General features: G+C 33.2%; 1 protein-coding gene across 1 annotated transcript in view; it reads left to right on the top strand.

Annotated features, from left to right (window-relative positions):
* LOC108913507 overlaps positions 1–21,409 on the top strand; it is a 32,103-nt gene extending 10,694 nt beyond the window's left edge. The window contains exons 2-5 of the mRNA XM_018719060.2: positions 1,856–2,225; positions 5,329–5,523; positions 6,369–7,262; positions 21,256–21,409. Of these exons, the coding sequence (XP_018574576.2) occupies positions 1,856–2,225; positions 5,329–5,523; positions 6,369–7,262; positions 21,256–21,279 (1,483 nt within the window). The 3' untranslated portion in view covers positions 21,280–21,409. The remainder of the gene's footprint in view (positions 1–1,855; positions 2,226–5,328; positions 5,524–6,368; positions 7,263–21,255) is intronic.
* The last annotated feature ends 650 nt before the right edge of the window (positions 21,410–22,059 follow it).

The following is a 22,059-nucleotide window of genomic DNA, read 5'->3' on the forward strand; positions in this document are numbered from 1 at the left end:
AATATCGCAGATTTGCCCCGGAACGTAATGTCTAATACTACCCCGGCAGAGGTTACTTTTTGTAAGGAATCACTATGTTAAAGAATGCATTTTGTTTACTTGTCAGTACATTAAAATAATGTTTTCAATCTGGCGACAGATTCAAATATGAAACCATATGTGGGACACCATCGAAAGGCCTGCTAAACGTAATTTTCTTTTTGGGGAAAAAAACTCTAATGAAAGGTTCACAGACACATCGGAAACGATAGAAATCGTCCCCCGTTTTAGCTCCTTTTACACAAATTGGTAAGTACACGAAAGTTATAAATTTTCAATTCAACCGATAGGGGCCATTTTGTGACATAAAACTGACACTTGACCATAGTACCATAAAATATAGTACTAACGTAGAATTAAATCTCCCTAATATTGCCACTAAACCGCGAAACAGCGCCACGTATCGTTTTGGAAGCTTACTAATACTTAGCTCCTAATGAGTAGGCAACACTTTATACTTTGTGAATTGATTACAGTGCCATCTATCGTATGCAAACGACTTCTCACTTATATCCTCTATATATTATTTAAAAATTTTTTAAAGTAAACCCTTATACAAATAGGAATAGTCAAGTGTCAATACTTTTGAGAACAGATTATTTAATTAAACAGAAAATGTAGCGAAAACTAATATTCAGTACTTTTCTAATTCATTTCTGCTTTGATAACGAAACTAGAGAAATGTAATAGTGTTATTGTTATTGCGTTATCGCTCCTCTTGCCTGATTGGTCGGCGTGGCGGAGGGTGTTTCCGTACGCACTTCGGGTCGTAACGCATAGGGCGTAGCCGCGTCACGCCGCAAAAGCCGTTGGGACGCCTGCTGAGACCTCTCAGTCGCCTCCTTCAAGACCTGGAGGGAGTTAGTAGAAACGGGTTTGTCGAGTTGTCCTGACCACCCCGTAGCTGCTCTTTCCACCGAGAATGCGGCGATCGAACCAACGTACGGCGGCGTCCGTTCTACCTCCTGATCCGAAGAATCTGAAGAAGGGCTGGGTGAAGACGACGTACGAACTAATTTATTCTCCGTTCAAGACATGGTGTGATAGTTGAAAAGTTCCGGGTTTCAACTGACGCTTTAATAGACTTATGTGTCTATGTATAGCACTGAATTTACTAGAGCTCGAAAACTCTGTATATCACTGAATTTAAGGATAAGCACTAGGTCTTTCCAATTTGAAAATAGAATTTGAAGGCAATGCAAAGCCTTAAATGTTTATATTGAGGAGTTCTAGGACTCTTATAGTTCTTAACACTAATTGTTTATATGAATATTGCTGAACCTTGACCCAAAGGTTAGCTATGGCACGGCCTCTTAAGAGAGTACTCGTGTATGTATTTATATTTATATGTATATGTATGGCTATTGGGGACGAAGGTATTGACACCGTCTCGCGTCGCACCAATGCTTAATAATCTTTGTTTGGCGAGGAAAGAGAAACTCGAAGGAATAAAATGTATATATGAGTATGGATTTATAAATTTATCGATTTGCTAGTACTACATGTGCGTGGAGATACAGCGGAGTAAGAACGGTTTGTTACAATACTACATGGATAGAAGCTTCGCAGCTTTGCGAGTTCAAAATGCTTGACGTGCGCACACACGTCCAGTCCCACCTGTAAGACTGCAAATGCCCAGAGTCGACGTTCAGTCAAGTTTGGATTTGACGACCAATCTCCCTTTCTTTTGGTGGAGGAACTGGCATGGCTCCGCAGAAAGGGTGGCAAAAATTTTGTCCTCGTCGGCTCTGGGTCGCGCTTAGTGGTGGCTCGGGGTGTGCATGCTTGGGATCTAAAAAATAGGTTTTGTCATTAGTGGTCGCCTGTTAGGCGTGTCGACGGGCAGCTTCGGGCTTCTTGGTCATCTCTGGAGCGGCTGCGGGACGGCAATTCGGAAGGTCGGCGATTTTATGGCTTTGTCGGCCCCTGGCGGCGGATCCAGTGGAAATTCTGCCCCTTTGGAAGCTGATTCTGTCGAATTGAGTGGAGGCGGTTCGAATGAGCCCGCCCATAAGGTCGAGGGTCGCCGGGAACCATTAGCGAGTGGTGGCGTCTCGAAAATATGGAAAGCATGTGAAATTTTCACTTATCGGCTCTGGCGGCCGATCCATTGGAAAATGTCCCTTTTCGACTTGGTGTCTATCGAATTGGGTTGCGGCGGTCCTAACGAGCCTATCCAGAACGTCGTAGGTCGCCGGGAATGATTCATTGCTGACAGCGGCTTGGAAAGTGGAAAGATGCGTAAAATCCAACTTTTTATCTTGCGCGTGCCAGAATGCAAGGTAGAGCATAGGGAGCTCCTAATTTAGGTCTGACATGACTTATCTCGTGCTTGGTTGTCGCAGAGACGTGTTTTGTCGTAGTTTCCAGCCAGATTGGAAAGATGAGTGAATTTCGAAATGCTCGAAAAGCTTGTATGTAGTTTGTTTATTTCTACAAACACCAAATTCTTCTCATAAAGCTAATATTTTTTATTATCTATTTAGTTTAATTACAGTTCGGAATGACATATTTTCATTATTTATACAGGGTGTCCGGAAATGATGAGCAAAAAATTCAGGGGAGTTACAGGGTGTTAAAGTTAAATTTTATTTGCAGTTTTTTTGCAATACCTTTTGCCACACTCGCACATATGGGGTTTTTTCGGGATGAGGATTATAAATTTGCCCACCGTTTTTTCGCATTTTGTAGAGGGCGCCACATACGAGCCTTTATTTTGATTTGAACCGTTCCAACTTTTTTGTGCTACACTTTATGCGACTTTTGACTGAATATTTTTGTTCTCCTAACCTTTTGACACAAAAAATGTATACTTTATTTGTTTCGATAAATCTAACCGTTTTCGAGAAAAACGCTAAAATAACATTACTTGCATGTGATGAATACGAAATCATTTTAATTTATTTTCTACATTAAACATAGCATGCTTCGGAAACAAGCGTTTAGTTGCCTTGGAAACAAGTTTGTGGAGAATTAGTTTTGACAGATAGTAATTTTTGTGAAAATTTGTTGTTACGCTGATGGTGGTTAACGATAAATAATAAAAAAATAACGTCCTCAACAAATAAAGAATGGTTTACTAACAAAATCATAAGGTTAAAATACATAAGTTACTAGAACAATACAAATACAAATTAAACATTCAAATCAAAGGTTCAAAGTGACGTCCTTCCTCTTCAATGCATAAATTAATTATTCTTAAAAAAATTCCGACGAACTCTATGGAATATTTCTTCCTTTTGCTTAATTACCTCACAATTAGCAACAATTCTTTCTCTCAGTTCATCGACGCTATTCACAGGTGTCCTGTATACAAGCGTCTTCAGATAGCCCCAAAAAAAGAAATCGATTGGGTTTAAGTCAGGGAATCTAGGGGCCCACTGTACAAAACCATCGCGTCCTATCCACCTTTCAGGAAAAGTTTCATTTAAGAATTCTCTGGCCGCTAAACTAAAATGCGGTGGCGCGCCATCTTGAAGCAGCTACATTGCATTTCTTAATCCGAGTGGTACATCTTTCAATAGAATTGGTAAGTGATTTCATAAAAAATCGAAGTAAACTTTTCCATTGAGTCTTTGTGGAAAGAAATGTGGCCCAATTAAGTAGTCCCCTACAATACCGTCCCACACGTTGACGGAAAACTTATTTTGATAACCACGCTGTATTGATAAATTAGAATTCTCATCAGACCAAAAATGCTCATTGTGGAGGTTTATTAAGCCATCATGGCCAAATCCAGCTTCGTCCGTGAAAAGGATATTACGAACAAAATTTTGATCACCATTATGAAGTATTCTAATTGTATTGCAGAAATTCACACGAGCAGCAGGATCTACGGAAGATAAGGCTTGCACCTTTTGGTAGTGGTACGGATGAAGGTTTTGTTCGCGTATTGTTTCATGTTTCTTTGGAATGCCCTCCTGAATAGCAATTTTTCTTATACTTACATTGGGATTATTCTCTATCGAATTCAAAATATGAGCTTCTGCTTCTGCTGTTCTAGTATTCCGTTGTCGACCTACATAAAAAATTCTAGTTTTGAACGATCCAAATTCTCCCAGTCTTCGATGAATAGTACTGAACATTCGCAATTGGGGTAGATTTCTATTTGGAAATGCTTCGCGATACAAACGTCGTGCTGCAAGAGCATTCCCAGCAGCTAAACCGTATTAATAATGTTTGTCTCGCAACTCCACGTTAGAGTAATTGTTGTTAATTTTTATTATTATTTTTATGATAACAATTACTACAGAATTACTATCTGTCAAAACCAATTCTCCACAAACTTGTTTCCAAGGCAACTAAGCGCTTGTTTCCAAAGCCTGCTATGTTTAATGTAGAAAATAAATTAAAATGATTTCGTATTCATCACATGCAAGTAATGTTATTTTAGCGTTTTTCTCGAAAACGGTTAGATTTATCGAAACAAATAAAGGTTCCCTTTTTTATGTCAAAAGGTTAGGAGATCAAAAATATTCAGTCAAAAGTCGCATAAAGTGTAGCACAAAAAAGTTGGAACCATTCAAATCAAAATAATGGCTCGTATGTGGCGTCCTCTACAAAATGCGAAAAAACGGTGGGCAAATTTATGATCCTCATCCCGAAAACCCCCCATATACGAAATTTCGTCAAAATATTATGAGTGTGGCAAAAGGTATTGCAAAAAAACTGCAAATAAAATTTAACTTTAACACCCTGTAACTCCATTAATAATCAGTTTTGGAAAAAATGTTATAGAAAGAGGTAGGATTTATTTTCGGTCTAGAATTATCCCCTGAATTTTTTGCTCATCATTTCCGGACACCCTGTATAATTCAAAGTAATTAATTCATTTATTTTAAAATTTGTAACACATCACAAAAATGACATGATTGATTTATAATTCAAACTGCTGCTTTTTTATCTCCCCTCTCTAAACGCTACATATGGAACACTAGCGCTCTCTTATTTTGGTAAGATTTTTGTTTACATGGAGTTCGGGCTCCTTGTGTAGTCTCCATGGTCATCATTTTGAACATTTATTGGGAACGTGTGAACTTGAATGTCACACAAAAAGCCACCGTCCGGGTAACGATGAAGAAAAGTGTAAATCAGGGGTCTTGAAAAGAAAACTACTTTTTGCAATAGGTACTCTTATTTATTTACAAAAATTCACCACTGACAAATCGGTGACGGTCGGTACTAATATTCGGAAAATGTCGAAAAATTAATATTTTCCCGATTCGGCTTTTAACTCAGGTTGACGGCTATTCAGTAAAAGCGGGCGAGAGAGGAACTTCGGAGTTTTAGGAAAAGAGTTCCAAGACCAGGCGGGAAATTGCCGACACTCTATTCCTGGACGGAAACAGTCACGGAAGGTCTAGGAATAGGCGGGAATTTGCCGACGCTCTGTTTCCAGACGGGGGGATAAGGATAGCTCTGAAAACAGGCGGGAAATTGCCGACGTTCTGTTCCCAGACAGAAAATAAGGAGCAAGGAAACTTGGTAGGAAAGGGTAGATATAAAGAGAGGGAAGAGGGAATTGTCGATCAACACTACTCTCTTCATGTGTGGAGCTCGGCTTTTATAGCCGATTAGTGACGTAGACAAACTATTTATAGGATATTAGTACTCAGGTCTCCAATAAATACAAAATTCAATGCATACGTTATTAACATAGAAAAAAACAATCTTTCGTCGGATATTTAGCGGCTGCAATTTAATACAAACGGTGTATCAGCGTATATTGTTTTAAGACATCATTTCTGTAGAGAAGTACCTATTATTCGTTTTAATTGTTTCTATAATTTTTTTTTAATGGAGCATTTTACTAAAAATATGTAAGGATGCCTTTTTGTAGGAAAATGAAAGCTAAATCTAAGAAACATATTATATCCAATATTAGTCACTGATGATGCAACATTTTTTTAAAGTTCTCCCTTGTGGTGATTGCACATCACTGACTTTTGGTATTTATGCTTCCTCACAGGAGAGTAACCACTGATTGACATTTATTACGCCAAATTTCAAAATAATCTGTTAAATCGTTCTCGAAAAATTAAGAAAATTCTATTTTTTAATGAACTTCAACACCCTGTATCTTAGTAAGGAGGCATTTTGGAACAAAGGTTCATTTAACCATTTATTTTGATTTTGCGAGACGTTTTGGTTACATTTTTTACACCTAATTATGACTCACGCTGTATACGACATTCCAGTTAGAAATAAATATGCTGTCAGAGGAATTATTTTGACATAAAGTGTTTAGTTACATCTCTTTTTTTTTAGAACTGTGACATAATACTAAATTAAAGAAGTTTATAGAATTCTAAGTCAAAATCAATTTATAGCTTGTATACCTGGGAATTCCATTCATCAATAGACAGCAAGAGACTCAATTAAGGGAAATACTTAGAAATGAAACAGTTACTGAAAATCAGGCTTGTTGCAGAGTTGAATTAGATGTAGTATATAAGAAGTTATATGACGTGATTAAAATTTGGTATCAAGAAGCTAATATAGATGATCATCTTTCCCTTCCAGAAATATATAACAAATGTAAATATAACTATGAGATGTTATATTTCATTCAAAAATATATTAGAAGGTGCTTCAAGTATCTGTGGACGTCTGTAGAAAATAATGAATTTATCGTAAAACTTGTATCAGAACATGAATATAAAATATTAGAAAAAACTATTAATTTAGAGGAAGAATTAATAAATAACCTTTTGGGTTTTACAAGAATATTTAGGCTTATAACTTCTATTAAGAAGCCTCTTATTGGTCACAACTTGCTCCAGGATATACTTTTACTGATAAGTAGTTTTGAAACTCCACTACCCCGTAAATATTCTGAATTTAAAAAATTAGCAACACTGCTATTTCCCTCAGTATTTGATACAAAATCAATTTCTTATCAGCTGAAAAATATAATTCCCGAGGAGAAATGTTGGGCTGATTCTAGTCTGGAAACATTGTTTGAATACTTCAAAAATGGAACAGGAAGACATTTAGCCTTAAATGCTCCAGCTATAATAATAACACAAGACAATAATTATGGAAAATTTCATGAAGCTGGCTGGGATTCTTTTTGTGCTGGATATATTTTTATACGTTTGGCATATTTGAATATTTATCATAAGTTTCCAAAGTCCAAGACATTTATGAGCAATGAACTTATTGGTGGCTTATCAGATTTAAAGAATCGAGTTAATATTATTAGAGGAGCAGTTTCATATGTTGTAAGTATTTTCATAAATTTTTGTTTCTGTTAAGTACTGTTAATATATCCATCTCATGTATGCATTCACTGTTACATTACAAATAATGCAGGGAAAACGATTCTGGTAGTATAAAACAACAATGTATAGGCAGTAGGTACTTAAGAGAACATATGGCTATATTGGCAGTGCCTTTGCTCACACTTAAGGCAACACCACCACCATCAAATAAATGGTTGAGTAATAAATAGTTTTTTAAACTACACTTTAAGTCTTGCTAACCCGGGCTACCAGGCATTAGCCTAAGTTATATCAATGCACTATCATGACAATGGAAAATAATTTAGTAGAATCATATTTAATATCAATGTATATGAAAAAAAACATGATTTATTAAATATTAACTAATGTTGGTAAACAGAACTAATTTATGTTTTAAAATAATTACTATCAAAGCATTCGCCAACTTAAATTTTCGTTCGTGCCTGCGGCACTAGACTCGGACCGAGCTTGCCCGTGGGTTGGTAAATGATTTTCCAAAAAATGAAAAGTCCGAGCCGCCCGCAATTCGAACCCCAAATCTTCGGCTTCGCAGTAGCGACTTTACGAAATGAGCTACGGCGACCTATCGGTGTATGGAGCCTGTACGCGCTATTTGAAACATTGGGTCTCGGCAGATATAAACAGAAAATTTAAAATGTTCAAATCAAGTTTGTTCGCCAAAATATCGTCTCTAAAAGACAAGAATCTGTGCCTAACGGCAAATTGATGATTCGCCGTGTCCCGATCGGCTGGGAAAACACTTCAAAAGACGAAATTTAATTTGACGTCTTCACTGACGTTTATCTCCATCTCAGTCTAATATCGGATGTACCTCGGGTATCTCTCGCACCGAAAAAAAGCGGTCGATTTTTGGCGACTCGTTTTAAAGTATAAATTTCACTTAGAAGACGCGAAGAGATCGCCTTCAGAATACGATGTTTGATTAAAGTAAGGACCGGTGGCGGTTCACAACTTCGCGGCTCTCGAGGAAAGCCTTTGATATGTCAAGTCGCATCTTTTCGCGGCCCAGTGTGGGAGCGACTGTTACCTATAGCGTTTAATATATATTAACTAGAAAGTTAAGCAAGTCCGCTGACGCTCGTGCCTGCGGCACTCGAGCAGCGTTGCGCAGTGCTCTCCTCGCCGGTGAATAATTATAACATTTTTTGAGACACCCTGTACTTTAGTTTTTAAACACCCATTATATAAAAGTTTGATAATAACGTTTGCCAAAGTCCGCTCCGCCCGTGAATCGAAACGCGGACTCGGATTCGCAGTCACTAACTTACAAAATACACCATCATCTACATCACCATCATAAACATCATCATCATCAATTTGGTTAGTGAACATAACATTTTTCATCTAAAGACATAAGGCAGAAAAGGTAAAAAGATTAAGAGATGTTTCGCTCTGTCCGTAATTTGAAGTGGATCATTTTGTAGAACATCCAGTATAAACTTGCAAAAAGGTATCTGGTTAGAAAATTCATCGTCATTTTCATCGTCATCATCATAGCCATTTTCAGTGTCATCTTCAGTAGTGTATATATGGGAGCGCAATAAAGTTTGTTGTGTGCAGTTCAGTGTTCAGATCATCGGCGTCAATGACCTGCATATCTGGCATGACATCATTTCTAACAATAGAACATTACATCATATCTATTAATATAATGCACACCTAAAAATACCAGAATGATTGATGGCGCCGCTACTTACAAATATTTTATGTGCCGCTCCTATTATTTTCACTCTTCGTAGTTAGCAACACTGACAGTGATTTACTTGATTCAGTGGCGGGTTAAATGCAGTGGCAATAGGGTCACAGACTCATTTTAATCACAAAAATACAACACAAAAAGCAGAATGTTGGCATTAATTCATTTGAGGGGTTTAGTAATTCGTTAAAGGAATGGATTAAATGAAAATGATTTAGATATTATTATTATTAACCTCAAAACTAACGTAAGAATCGAATTTATCTATCTTGTTTTTTTTATGCGAACTTCAAAGTAAAATTTTTAAATGAATTTACTTGTACTTTCTTCATTTAGAAATATGAATAAAATATCGATTTAAAATTTCTTAAATTCTAACCTAAAAAGAACGTGTTGTTACTTAAATGAAAATTTAAAATAATTGCTTTATTAGTTTGAAGTTAAAAAAAGTGAATTGTCGTATTCCACCCTTCAAGCGAGCTTCAGGATTTCAGAACCCTCAGTATATTCCTAGACATCGTTTTGTACCTACGGATATGCCTGAGACCGTTATATTGGAAAGTCAAATTCACCTACCTTTCCATATAATCCGAAAAGCCGCCACGGTTCCAGATTTAATCGCCGTCGGCCGGGCAAATCAAAAAAGTCTCCACGATACATTTTCCATCATCGAACTCGATACCGTCCGAGAGCGATTTCCGCGACTCCGCATCCCAACGCGGACGTCGCCCTATGACTAATTTCACCGATGTTTCCAATGTCACCCACATCGCGGCCGATCTCGTCTGGGTCTGCCATCCCTGCGCTCAGTATTCACTGCAGCGACCCTAGCAACCTGCAGACAAACCCCGGCACGCTTCAGGGCGATATTTGGAAACAGCCATCTACTTTTTTACTCATCTTTCCAATTGGTCCAAGGATGCTATTGTCAATAGCTCCAAAACTTATTGAGCGATCGGTGTTTAATGCAGCACTCCTCAAGTCGCTGCCATCATTTCCCTAGAATTTCGTCCGAATCGGATGAGCAATAACGCCGTTATACGGGTAAACGTGGATTTTACGTTTTCCACGTGTTTAGCCGTTCCGCTCATTCGATCTCGGCCGAACCTCAAAACCACACTAGAGTATCCCTATGTGGTTATCATGTTCAAATTCGAGCCGAATCGTGCGACTGCTAACGGCTATCTAAGCCATAATAGGATTCCACGTTTTCCTAACTGCCGCTGGAAGTGTCCGCGCGATCTCGGCCGAACCCTCCAAACACGGTAGTACTTCGTGCCGTGCATCACCAATCCACTTCTGAACCAGATCCATCCAGTACAAAGACCTCCATAATCCCTTTTACGAAGACGGGAAAAATTTCACCACACTTTCCAATTTTCCCGTCTGGGCCGAAAGGACCGTCTTCCGAAGGTCCCACAGCTCTGTCGGTTGGATGCGATGATCGGTAGCCTAAGCCGAGACCGAGGGTAGAGTTTTTTCAAAATGGGAAAAAACTCGGAAATCCCCAATCAACTATCCGTAGAGGCCAGAGGGGAACGAGATCCGACACCTTCCACGGTTTGTTGTACAAAATCCTGACACCAAACTCAAGAACTTTTGGAGCTCACAGCTTACAGGCTCGCTTCTCGAGATCCCGTCAAGGCTGCCTACCTTCGACGAAGTACCTTACGAGGTAAGTATATATATATATATATATATATATATATATATATATATATATATATATATATATATATATATATATATATATATATATATATATATATATATATATATATATATATATATATATATATATATATATATATATATATATATATATATATATATATATATATATATATATATATATATATATATATATATATATATATATATATATATATATATATATATATATATATATATATATATATATATATATATATATATATATATATATATATATATATATATATATATATATATATATATATATATATATATATATATATATATATATATATATATATATATATATATATATATATATATATATATATATATATATATATATATATATATATATATATATATATATATATATATATATATATATATATATATATATATATATATATATATATATATATATATATATATATATATATATATATATATATATATATATATATATATATATATATATATATATATATATATATATATATATATATATATATATATATATATATATATATATATATATATATATATATATATATATATATATATATATATATATATATATATATATATATATATATATATATATATATATATATATATATATATATATATATATATATATATATATATATATATATATATATATATATATATATATATATATATATATATATATATATATATATATATATATATATATATATATATATATATATATATATATATATATATATATATATATATATATATATATATATATATATATATATATATATATATATATATATATATATATATATATATATATATATATATATATATATATATATATATATATATATATATATATATATATATATATATATATATATATATATATATATATATATATATATATATATATATATATATATATATATATATATATATATATATATATATATATATATATATATATATATATATATATATATATATATATATATATATATATATATATATATATATATATATATATATATATATATATATATATATATATATATATATATATATATATATATATATATATATATATATATATATATATATATATATATATATATATATATATATATATATATATATATATATATATATATATATATATATATATATATATATATATATATATATATATATATATATATATATATATATATATATATATATATATATATATATATATATATATATATATATATATATATATATATATATATATATATATATATATATATATATATATATATATATATATATATATATATATATATATATATATATATATATATATATATATATATATATATATATATATATATATATATATATATATATATATATATATATATATATATATATATATATATATATATATATATATATATATATATATATATATATATATATATATATATATATATATATATATATATATATATATATATATATATATATATATATATATATATATATATATATATATATATATATATATATATATATATATATATATATATATATATATATATATATATATATATATATATATATATATATATATATATATATATATATATATATATATATATATATATATATATATATATATATATATATATATATATATATATATATATATATATATATATATATATATATATATATATATATATATATATATATATATATATATATATATATATATATATATATATATATATATATATATATATATATATATATATATATATATATATATATATATATATATATATATATATATATATATATATATATATATATATATATATATATATATATATATATATATATATATATATATATATATATATATATATATATATATATATATATATATATATATATATATATATATATATATATATATATATATATATATATATATATATATATATATATATATATATATATATATATATATATATATATATATATATATATATATATATATATATATATATATATATATATATATATATATATATATATATATATATATATATATATNTATATATATATATATATATAGTGTCTGAAAATCATTACTCGCTTCACGAGACATACCGCCCGAGGTAGCCGATAGCCTCTTGCATCGTACAGCGGTAAAACACCAGGCTCCTTTTGAGACCTGCGATACAGTCCGGGGCTGACCACCTCCGACGAAGACCCTGTCTCTGACTGTGCCGGCTCCATCGAGAGACCCGTACCTCGGAACAGCGGTACACATAGGCTCTAACGAGACCTATCATTCAGACTCCATCGAGTTCTGCAAATCCGAGGCAACTTTCCTCGTCAAATCTTTAGACGGTGCCTAGGTCGAGGCAACCTTCCCTGTCAAACTCCTACGAGACATTATCTTTGCGACTTACGAGTCCAAAGCTATAATACGCACGTTATTGTGGCGGCGTACTCGAAATTTAAAGAAGTTGTCCTTGCTTCTCAGGGCTCCCTCGAGAGACCCACCTTTCAGTAGAATCAGTGTTTGTACCAGACTTTCAGAACAAAGGAGCTTGCTCTGACATTGTCGTACGGGGTGAGATGTAGCCCTGCGACGCGATATCCAATACTACGAGGATTGGTGCCCTCGAAGGTACAACTAACAAATCAGATCGTGATTCTATGATCAAGACTGAGCTGGACGAGACCTCGTCCCCATCCGGAGAGACCAGCGGTTACACGGACTGCCCTCACGCCTGTTTGCCGGCGAAAGATCTCCCGACACTCCGGGTGAAAGAGGAAATGGGCTTATTCTCGAACGCTATCTCGATGCTGCGTGGAGACTCTGAGGGGCCGAAGGTGGTAGCTCGCGGAAGTCCGCTGCTACGCGAGTTACTGATACCACTTCAACCACCCCTCACGACGTACCCATGGAGGTGAGTAGCACTCACGAGTTGCCACGAAGTGGGTCACCCACAGATACTCGGGATGAGGTTATACCTACGTACCAATTGGTAGGGTCCAGGGAATCCCATGAGCCCTACCACCGTTCGCGGTCCGGCCCCGATATCGGCCTACCTCCGATTTCGGGTGTCTCGGAACGTGGAGCCGTTGGCACGGACGATCCAGTACAATCAGCATTTTTACGAAATGGTACTCAGCGGGAGCAATATGCATCTCGTTCGGGTGCCATACCATGTGAAAACCCCTTAGCCGACCATGTTGTAGGTGACGTGGCCGGCTCTTTTCACCTAAGCTATTCTGGTACATCACCCGTCCACTCTCATGATTTCCCCCGAGCATTCGATCACCGCCTAACTGGTCAATATCTAGAAAGTCTAACCCGACACGGCGCTCAACGTGGGGCTCGAACATCGTCGTCGAGATCTCCCCCACGAGCTCGTGTTCTAGACATCACGTCTGTAGGTCATATCCACCACAGGCCACAGTCATTTGAGAATCTAGCACGACCTGGTGCCCAAAGTAGAGCTCGAAGCTCTGTTTCGATGTCTTCGCCGTGAGCTCAGGTCCCCGAATTACACCAAAATTCACAATTATTAAGCACAACCGATCATAGTTCACGACATGGCGCCCAACGTGGGGCTCGATTCGAACTTTCGATGTCTCCTCTTCGGACCCATGTCGATGAAAGCAGTCCAAATGATCATAGTTCACGACAGAGTATGTACTCGTATTTTTAATTTCGACCAAAATTCTGTCTCTACCAGTAATAATAATTTTTATAATTAATTTGTTATAATTTCTAAGAACCATTTAAACATTGAAATGAAGAATAAAAACGTTTAATATATTTAATCACAATATATTTATAATGAATGTTCAAAATGTTTACCTTCGTTCTGTATACCTATAATAATTTTTGCACCTTATATGGATGTAAATGCATTTTTCTTACAACTCTGTGTACTGAACCATATGACATTTCTATAATTAATATTTTTAAATACTGAAATACTGAACATTTTATAAATATTTACCCTCTTGAGATTGTCGTAAAGTTTAGTGGGGTTTGCTGCTAAACGCTCTCTAACATCCTCCAGTTTACCTTCAGTTAAAACTGGCCTTCTTCCAGGTAACTTCCCTTTACAAACAATGCCAGTATTTCTGAATCGTGTCACCAAACGTCGAATATGCTAAGCAAAAATGTTATAATCTGTGGCTTCATGATTTGGAAACTCTCCCTGGAATTGCAGAAAACATAAATGGATTGAATAATTCTATTCATTTTTATCTGCAATAAATTTTTCGCCTTCTAACGAAAATACCATTTTCCTAAAACAGTTCGAGTACATACTTTATAATAAAGAAACCATCAGTATTTGCTTCATTACCACAAAACTAACAACAGATGATTAGTATTGAAAAACACCGATTATTTAGAAGATTAAGGATAAATTCAAATAAAAACACAATCAGTGAACACAAAAGCATGGACGTCTCTGAATTGACTGACCGTGAAGGTCGAAAACCTAAAAACACGGAAAAAAATTTTAATCAAATGGAAATAAATAATATCTTTGGTAACATTTAGGTGTAACGTCAGCTTCAATAATTCTGGATCGCTCGGTAGAATATGTGCACATGGAAGGGGAGCTCATAGCCGCTATAAAACAAGCAAGGATCTCGCTAGGAACATTATTATTACCTCATGCAGAACATTGGTTCGGTGGAGATGAAACAGTGTTTTGTTTGTCGTAAAATAATTAGTGAACGTTATATTACTGATTTCTGGCTATTTAAATGTAGAGTGATAATTAGTTATTGTAATCAGTTGTGTCATCAATCAAGACCACTACAACTTTTTAGAATAACTGTTGATGGCATATATGAATAAAGTGGAAACTTTCTCAAATTTCAAGTTTGATACAGCTCACGAAGCCATATATGGAATAGGAAATTATTTTTCTCCAGAATAATGTGAAAAATTAGTTGAGGAGTATGAGGAGGCGGTAGAATTATGTGATGATTATTTAGAAGAACGTTGTACCATAGATGATCTTGTTACTGGTTTTATAGATTTAGGCATGATGGGGATGCTTCATAAAATTAAACATTTACTAGATCTGACGACCAAGAGGAAAGCGATGCAGAAATGACACCAATAAGCTAGTGTTAATGTGAGGCCGTGGTAAAAGTCGGTGATAAGGAAAGTTTCTACACAGCTGTAAGTTTTTATTTTGTATACCTGCCGTTTGTGACTTGCCATGTGGTAAATAGAACTATACGTAAACGTGTATTTATTTTATTGTTTCGAACCTAGTCTAAGCCGGGACAGACGGGTAGTTTGTGCAGCCGTAAGACCAGGGAGACTAGACAAGGAGCACGAACTCATACGGGAAAATTGACAAAATTTGTCCAAGAAATGGCAGAAGTTGGGGTGGCGCTAGTGTTCCATGTGTCCCAAGTGAATGTAGCATAATAAATACGAGTGAAGTAAGCAAATAACCAATTTTATTTTATAATGAGTTTAGTAGATATATCGGGGAGGTATACTAACCTAAAAACTAGAAGTCAAGTCAATAATTATTACAATTTGTTTTTATAATGGTAAATAAAAAGTTTCGTAAATAATTTAAATATGGTAATAGTAATGTGAAGTGAATGACTGTCAACAGATTTAAAATAAAACAGTACGTTTGTGATCTGCATTTTCAATCTAATGATGTCCAGCAGTTCTATATTACAACTTGACCGAATAGTGGGTTAATATTATGGCAAAAGGTCGAATAATTCGGAAGTTGGAAGCAGCTTCTTTGATTCTTAATACGGTAGAGAAATTTTTAAATAGAAAGATTTCATAAGTGAAAATATTGTATAATTGAATGATGCATTGTTTCTTTATATATTTTGCAGCAGCATCAACAGCAAGAGCATCCGCTACACCAGCAACAACAGGTGCAGCAGCTACAACAAGAGCAACAATTACAACAACAAGAACAGCAAGTAAATCAAGAGCAATTAAGTTACGATGAAATTATACTATACTCGGCGGCCGAAATTATAAAGAGTGACTAATACATAATATAAAAACACTATTACCATAATGCGTATAAAATATAAAATATTTCTATACGGTTCAATATTATTTATCTTTGTGCCGCTCGCCATGCGCATCGGTAGAATCTATAATCGTGTATAGACTGAGTTATACTGAACGTCGATCTATATTTTACCTCTGTCTTTTGCACTTGGTAGGGAATAGGGAAATGCTTTTTTAGTGGGTGTAAACGGACTTGATTTGCCCGACCTGAGAAACGTCATAGCAAAAGCGTAGACGAGGGGTCTAATTCCATAGCTATAATAAATTTATAAATTAAAAAACACAACTGGGACGTTTTAAAATGCTGTAATAATTAAAATTGATCAAAGTGCCGGTTATAGCAACCCGTAAAAAATATTAGATGTTATGTTTTATTATGTTTTTTCAATATTTTCTATATCTTGTTGCCTTTTACGCAGACACGACAATGGATTTTCGTTCCCGGCACGCTTCATCCCCCTTACTAGTCCAAGAGCTAGCGATGAATCACTATCTATAATTTTGGCCGTCGAGTATAGAAAGTGAGCATCCTGTCCTGTATAATCTAATAAAAGAAAAGTTCTATTGAGATGTGATGAGGTCTCGACAAAGCAACGATGAATATGTTCAAAGCATAATATTGACAATAGCAACAAATTATACTTTATTTATTTCTACATATTCTTGTAATTTATATTACGTTCATAAATAATTAAATTCATATCTTTCATATAATTAATTCTTGTTGGTGACATCGTTATTATCATTACTGAATTGATTAAATCATTTCCAATTAGTTGCTGTTTCTTTCCTGTTAGTAAAAAACTGATCGAAATTCAGATATCATATAAAATTTAAAGAGAGGATACGTGTAGTAATCGATGCTGATTGATCTGTATTGGTAATTGACTACTTTTACTAAATATTTAAACATGGAAATCAATTACTTCTCGAACAAAATTAAATTTTAAGAAGAAAAAGAAGATAGACTGACAAGTATTACTTATTTTTAAGAAGAATTCCTTTTTATTTGTAATATATATTTACGTTGTTACTTGTTTGTTATGAATAAATATTGATTTTTATTTTAATTAAGTACAAATAATTTCGTTTTTTGATTCAATTAATGAAACATTGAAATCTTTGGTAGATAAACATTTTATTTTTACAAAATATATAACAAAAGTATAGAACATTGCTAAAATATTTCTTTATAATACCTTATTAATTCTGGTCTATACTCTACCTTGGAATAAGTCATGGAACCATTGTTACGTTCGAATTAAATCAACAATTTTACGAAAGAATTAAATTTTACAGCAATTTTATATCCAGAAAACTAATCGATTTTAAACAGTTATAAAATATTTAGATTACCTATTTTTTGTGACCTTTATAATGGAGTACCTATATTTTGTTAAAATTTTGGTATCAATTGGTTGTCATGTTGTTTTAAGCTTCTTGACATTTTGAGAAACATCATTCTGACCTTCAAAAGAAACAGTTCCCGAACTCTTCTGAAGAAGAGAGTGATATGACTCTCGAAGCATTGAGAAGTCTAAACCGACAACATGGCAATCAGCTTAGAAATTGTCTAATCATAATTTATCGACTTTCCATAGTCAGTTTTCAGTTACACTAATATAGTATATTATTGGTTATTCAAAAAAATATGGATTGTGATGATGATGATGATGATGATGATGATGATGATGATGATGATGATGANTGAGGTATATGATTATATACCTTCAAACCTAAACATATGGGTGAATTAATTAATACATTGTACCTACAAAATGGTATATGAAAATCTTTATTCTGACTAGTATTCCTATTATGGACGTTATGATTGGTAGCCAATCGTTGTCTATTAACATATACATAAATACACAATTCGAAAATAAAAACACTAAAGTTAAGACACCAAATTAAAAAAAATTTCTGCACGAAATTGTATTCGCCAGTCCTAACAAACTTCGCATAATTCTTTTTTGAATAATAAAGACATCCGAGGAAAAAGTGGAATTGCCCCAGAAACACATGCCGTATCTCAACCTGGACTCGACCTGACAATAATAAAAACTCAAAAGCTGCTCAGTGGTGAGAATATATCGGATACTTTTAATTAAGTAATTAATGGAGTTCAACTTATTTACTAACTGATTGCAATGTGTTTTCCAGCTCAAAAATTCATCAAAAACTATTCCCAGGAACTTGACACTTTGATTCTGTGCAACCTTACTAGTTCCGATATTGAGTTCTAAATTGGAGCACTGTTTTTGCCAATTACGAAATCTTAAAAAATTTGTTTTTTCAGTGTTTAAGTACTGATTATGAGAGGAACACCAATCATTTAAAATATTCAAACTATTGTTGCATTTACTCTGCAACCGACTATCAGATTTGTCCGATACAAGCAAAGATTGGTCATCCGCATACATAACCAAATGAGTACCCCAATGCAGTGGCCCCAATTCATTCGTGTATATTAAAAACAATATAGGCCCCAAAATGGACCCCTGTGGTACGCCAACATCTATCACATTTCGCTTAGAATTGACCTCTGCTGCACAACCTTCATGGAAATATTTCAAATTCACATATTGCGATCTATTTTCTAAAAATGATTTTATCCAATTTAATGGCACTCCCCGGATTCCATATGCATATAATTTATCTAATAACTTACTTTGATCCACACAGTCGAATGCCGTACTAATATCCACAAAAGATACCCACAGGGCACTCTCCCTCCTCGATGTAATCTACAAGTTTCACATAAAAAGAATGAATTGCGGTACCAGTTGATTTGTTATGTCGAAACCCGTGCTGATTATCTATCAAAACATTGTATTTATCAAGAAAAATCACCAAACGTTCCGCAAAGGCATATTCAAAGATTTTTGCAAATCCGGATGGTACTGTAACCGGCCTATAATTTTGCAAATCTTCTTGATCGTTTTTCTTATGAATTGGTACTACTTTACTAATTTTTAAGCAGTCTGGAAACTTGCCTGTTTTGAACGATAAATGTATCACATAAGTTAAAGGTAATTGAATCCATTATTTTTTAAATAACAAATAATGTCTGGATGGAATGGCTGGACCTAATCAATATCTGATCAGGTCCAGCCGAATGCTTGTTTTTTACTTTTCGCTTTAATAAAGCCAACAGTTCCTCACAAGTAAATGGCTCCAAAAAGAAAGACTTCAGAAAATTTGACCTGGAAATTGCAGGAAACTGGATGCTACCTGTTGTAGTTATATTATTAATTATTTCTAACGGTGCATTCTTAAAAAAGTCACTGAACATCGAAGCAACAATTACCGGATCTTCAATTTTTTCCACGCCATTTTTTATACTAATATTTTTTTGTTGTCTAATTTTACCAGAAATCTAATTTATTGTGTTCCAATTTCCAGCTTTAATTACATTGTTTGAATTCATGATCTTATTTTGGTAGTATTGTTTTTTTACTTCCTGCACAAATATGCTATGTCGTTTTTTTATAGTCTTACATTTCTGTTAACTCAGGATGTGCCATTTTTTAAATATGTAAATATTTAAGTTTCATGCTGGAGCTTTTAACGGCGTCATTCAGCCACCCTTTATCAGATGCAATGTTATTATTATTGAAACACCTACGAAAAGGAAAACTTATATTAAAATAATATATAACTATATTAAAAAAGTAGTCAAATGCTTTATTTATGTCATGCATCTCATAAATATCAAGCCAATTCTCCCCAGTGAGCAAATCATAAAATCCGTTAATTGCATTGTCATTAAAACTTCTTTTGTATTGTGATTTAGACTCTTTTGCTCTCACTGATATCGTGTTAATCTCATGTAAGACAGTTCTATGATCAGAAAAGATATTATTTTCTACACAAATAAAACTATTGTCTAAACTGTTGGTAAATATATTGTCAATAGTTGTTGCAGTACAATTAGTAACCCTGGTTGGCCATCTTACCAGAGGTTTCATATTAAAACTAGACAACAAATTACATAACTTGTTAAAATCGTCATAATTTCTAGAACGCACTGTTGAGTCTAAGTTAAAGTCACCATTTAATATAATATTAATGTAAGGATTAAATAGCATTTCGAGAACATCATAAATCTTATCAAAAAATATTTTTATATCTCCACTGGGGGATCTGTAGCATGTTAAAATAGTTGTTATTTTGTTGTCCTTACATTTAGCCCCACATATTTCAAAATGTTTTTCAACACAGAAATGCTTTAAATCGATATTAATTGTATCAGGAAGATTATTCTTTGCAAAAATTGCAATCCCGCCTTTTTCTTTAAAATTTCTGCAATACTAACTGATCAGTGAATAATCTCTTATATATTTAGCATTAATATTGTCAACTTTAGCGTGTGTTTCCGTCAAACATTAAATTAAATTAAATTATTAAATTATAATTATAATAATTATATGTATAAGTTATATAGGGTCAACTACCTGTAGAGTTAAGGAAATGGGAGCATCGACATTGCTAACATGAGCTGGACAGCCTAGGAATGCCGTGTCATCAATTTTGGACAAGTGGACGGCAATAGCCATTTTAATCAGTCTGCATTAGAATCTGACACTGTAATTATCATTCAACAATAAAATTTAATTTTAAAAATTATTTTTTAANCCAGGATAAAGATATGACACAGTCAAGACCCTTGTGGAAGACTCGATATCAAATGAGGTTGATAACACAAAAAAGTTGGAGAAGGCGATCAATTATGAAACTTTATACAAAGCAAGTTATTTATTAATTGAAAAGAGACTGTCCTTCTAGTGCTGACAGCGGATTCTATCATTCACATTTCTTTCATATGTTCTTAAAATGATATATACCTATATTACCTCTGTGGAGCAGCTTGTTCATGCATGAACTTTGACACCCTGTATCTCGCTAACGAAGCACTTGCGGACCGATGTTCATATGCACTTTTTTGCTTAAAATATGACAAGGAATCACCCCTTGATATATAATATAATTATATATATACAAACGTTGAAAAAGTATTTTAGGGTTGCAGTCGGAAAAAAATGAAGTGGCCAAGAATAAAAATAAACACTCTTCGTTATATCGTCGAGCTTTCGGAAATGTTTATTTCCTTTTTCAAGACATTAACATGAGATTAGTTTGAAAAGAGGCTTCATCGCACACAATAAAAACATTTAAAACCTCAATGATGATTATTATAAACAAACAAAATTAAAATCGAAATGCATGTGGACAGACATAAA

The sequence above is a fragment of the Anoplophora glabripennis genome, unplaced genomic scaffold (assembly GCF_000390285.2).
Source record: "Anoplophora glabripennis isolate ALB-LARVAE unplaced genomic scaffold, Agla_2.0 scaffold1271, whole genome shotgun sequence".
NCBI lineage: Eukaryota > Metazoa > Arthropoda > Insecta > Coleoptera > Cerambycidae > Anoplophora > Anoplophora glabripennis.